This window comes from Clinocottus analis, unplaced genomic scaffold (genome assembly GCF_023055335.1).
Source record: "Clinocottus analis isolate CAN_PGR_092001 unplaced genomic scaffold, fCliAna1.0.p SCAF_4, whole genome shotgun sequence".
NCBI lineage: Eukaryota > Metazoa > Chordata > Actinopteri > Perciformes > Cottidae > Clinocottus > Clinocottus analis.
The window spans coordinates 14,884,355-14,887,684 of NW_027176153.1; the positions used below are offsets into that span (position 1 = coordinate 14,884,355).

At 48.3% G+C, this 3,330-nt stretch overlaps 1 protein-coding gene across 2 annotated transcripts; it reads left to right on the forward strand.

Annotated features, from left to right (window-relative positions):
• The first annotated feature begins 453 nt into the window (after positions 1 to 453).
• her9 (hairy-related 9) lies at positions 454 to 2,384 on the forward strand. Of its 2 annotated transcripts, none has more exons than XM_068597483.1 (4): positions 454 to 770; positions 936 to 1,031; positions 1,137 to 1,224; positions 1,347 to 2,384. In XM_068597483.1, the coding sequence occupies exons 1-4, from the start codon at positions 663 to 665 to the stop codon at positions 1,919 to 1,921; spliced, it is 867 nt and encodes a 288-aa protein (XP_068453584.1). In that variant the 5' UTR covers positions 454 to 662; the 3' UTR covers positions 1,922 to 2,384. The 2 variants fall into 2 exon arrangements, with proteins under 2 accessions (XP_068453584.1, XP_068453585.1); XM_068597484.1 differs by having other exon boundaries at positions 1,350 to 2,384.
• Positions 2,385 to 3,330: the final 946 nt, after the last annotated feature.

Here is a 3,330-nt window from a genome sequence, read left to right on the forward strand (position 1 = left end):
ATTGATTCATCTTCATAAACACAAGTATATGCTACTGGCTACACTGTGACTTAGTCAATACAGACTCTACATTCTTCCAGTATACACGCACACACGTACACACGCGCGCACGCACACACACCAAGCCTATAACCTTTTCGACGAGCACGGAGCAAAGTTGGAAGCAAACATCCAGCGCATTCCCCTCCCTTATCACTTCACAGCCCGGCCGCCGCTGCTCGCTCCGCTTTGTTGTTTGTCCCTGCAGGGCTGATTGAGCAGCGCGTGACTGACGGCCCGCGGGGGTGTTGTCCAATCAGCGGTCTGCCCCGCGCCCAATGGGTGAGTCCTCTCTGCCATTGGCTGAGGCGAGTGTGGGAAAGAATGCAGAGAGGGTTTCACACGAACTGGGAGCACGCGAGCCGTCTATAAGTACTGCCGCGGCGTGTGTCGGCGGCAGAAGCGGAGACTCGCCCCGTACGGTGCAACGCGCGCTGCTGAACTCAGATGACCGCACGGCGATAGCACGCGACGTAACGCTACAGACTATAACCGGCGGGACTGTCAAGCATCTCGTGCATGTGCTGCAGCTGCTCAACGCAAACGTTCACCGCTTTCCTTTCCACACCTGGAGCTTCCAAAGAGGATTTACTTCTGCACGCTTTTCCCTGGTTTGCTCGACAATGCCAGCTGACACTATGGAGAAGCAGACGGCATCCCCTCTCGCCGGTGCCCCTGCAAACGGAACACACACACCGGACAAGCCGAAGAATGCCAGCGAGCATAGAAAAGTAAGTTTATTCCACATGTTTTATTATTCTTTAGTGAGACCTTGGCGATGGTTATTGTTCGTATTGCAGTTAACACGTTCGTTATAACATGACATGCGCAGTGTGCGCGTTGATGTGTGTACATGGAGATCAAGAGATTAATGGAGAATTGCTTATTCTTTGCAGTCATCCAAACCCATCATGGAAAAACGACGGAGAGCAAGAATAAACGAAAGTCTTGGGCAGCTCAAGACTCTCATCCTGGACGCACTTAAAAAAGATGTAAGTTGAGATCATTTTGAAGCCTTTAACTTCCATTTTGGGTTCATAGAGCATGTCGTTTTTAATTGAATGCATACTCAACTGCTCATGTTATGTCTTATGCAGAGCTCCAGACACTCCAAGTTGGAGAAAGCGGATATCCTGGAAATGACAGTGAAGCACTTGAGGAACCTGCAGCGTGTCCAGATGAGCGGTAAGTCCAATCAAATAAGTAGATAATAATAAATAAATAAACGTATGAAAACACGAGGAAGCTGTTGAACGAGTCACAAACGCGTCTCTAATATCCGCCCCCGCTCTCTCTCTTTTTCCCAGCAGCTCTCTCAGCAGACGCCACAGTCCTGAGCAAATACAGAGCCGGATTCAACGAGTGCATGAATGAGGTCACCCGCTTCCTGTCCACCTCCGATGGGGTTAACACGGAGGTGAGGTCGAGGCTCCTCAACCACCTGTCCAGCTGCATGGGCCAGATGATGGCCATCAACTACCCGCAGCAGGCCGCGTCCCAGCAGGCGCACCTGGCTCAACCCCTCCACGTGCAGCTCCCATCCACGCTGCCCCTCAACGCCATGGGCTCCAAACTCAGTCCTGGCGAGGCTCTCTCCCCCAAGGTCTTTGGTGGGTTTCAGCTTGTGCCCGCAACTGATGGACAGTTTGCGTTTTTGATCCCTAACCCCGCCTTCGCCTCCGCCACGGCCCCCATTCCCCTTTACGCAAACGCAGGAGTGCCTGTTGCGGTCAACGCCAGTCCGGTGCACGGAGGCTCGGCATCGACTGCAGCTTCGCCGGTCCACGGCATGACGTCGTTCTCCGGGGGGTCCCAGGCGGGCAGTCCGGTCGGAGTCAGCGCCGGCTCGGAGGGCAACGACCCAGTGTGGAGACCTTGGTAGCGGAAGCGACAAGAGACTCATGTCAAACCAGTTTGCATTACTTTTCCAGTTTAGACATTCAACTGACTGCACAGACAACTGTTGCGGGGTTTGAACCTGTGACTTTTTCGCTACGGGACGGTAACTCTAACCACTTAATGCCCCCCAGTAGTTCTCATTGTTTCGTTTTATGGAACAAAGTTTGCCTCACTTGGCACAAGTTTTTTTTTAATTTTATTTTTTATAATTTGTTATCTGATTCCAACATTTGGATGTCGGTGATAAATATGCTGTACTTGTGGAAGATTTATAGGATTTTTTTTGTTATAAAGTACTTTTTATGAAAATATTTTAGTTTTGTACAGATTTGTTATTGATTGTTATACCAAAGCTGTGTTTTATATTCTTTGTTGTTTTGTGTTGAAAAGAAAAAATGAAGTTGGGTGATGGCCCGTTGTTTAAATAAATACTTTTCAGAAATGAATGTATTGTCTACAGCCTGTTTCTATCATATTGTTTTATTATACTATTTAAGAGTAGTATGGGTCATTCAGTAGTTTTTGAAGCCATGCGTAAAAGGCATTTTTAATGCGTGAAAGTCAAATTGCATGCGTAAAAGGCACAGGTGAAGTTAGTTTGGGTATATAACATTTAAACAGACTCACAGCAGTTATAGGTAAGCCCAAATCGAAGCTGCAATCTATCGATTATGTTCTTAATATGAAATCCTATCGATTATTCAACCAAGTTTTAAGTTGCCACCATGTCACCAGTTTGGCGGGAGCTTCTTACATCTGGCCCGCTAGAGAATGGTCCAGCGGACAATGGGGGTGTATTTTTCTATTGCTATAAAGGTAATTAAAAGTTTGAAAGGGGTCTCATCCTGTATGCAGCGGGAGCTTTAAGAAGTCTTAAAACCTATTCATGAGCCTGGGAAATGTGCTCAGGGGTTAATGTCACTAACAGATTGCCTCAGTGAAAGGAGAATATGGAAGGATCCTTGCTTCCTTTTGTGTATCAATTGTTCAATTCCACTCCCAGTGGGCCTACACCTCAATAAAGGAGAAAACGAGGGAACTTGGTTCGACTTTGTTTTGATGGCGGGGAAACTTGAGGAGGTCGGGGAAGATAAAGAAACGTGCAGGCTGACTTCCTCTTAAAATCACTCACTTTCTCTCTCACGCAAAGGCACTGACAAGATCATGTCAATTTGCCTTTTATTTATATGGAGTCCGTGGCCACATATGGCCAGGTGCTTTTTCCTCTCAGCTTGAAGCAGCCCCCTCCCCCTCCCCCAGTGTATTAAAAGTCTCCCTTTCAACCCGCCCCCTTCCCTGTCTCTGTTTATCCCTGGGTGTAAACTTATCTTTCTCCGGTGAGTGGGGTCCGGAACTGAGGGCCGTGTCTCTGGGCCGGGCGGCGTGGCGCTA

Coding starts and splice junctions, on each gene's coding strand:
- her9 (XM_068597483.1), top strand. CDS start 663: ATGCCAGCTGACACTATGGAGAAGCAGACGGCATCCCCTCTCGCCGGT. Junction 771..935: donor ATGCCAGCGAGCATAGAAAA/GTAAGTTTATTC, acceptor TATTCTTTGCAG/TCATCCAAACCCATCATGGA. Junction 1,032..1,136: donor TGGACGCACTTAAAAAAGAT/GTAAGTTGAGAT, acceptor TGTCTTATGCAG/AGCTCCAGACACTCCAAGTT.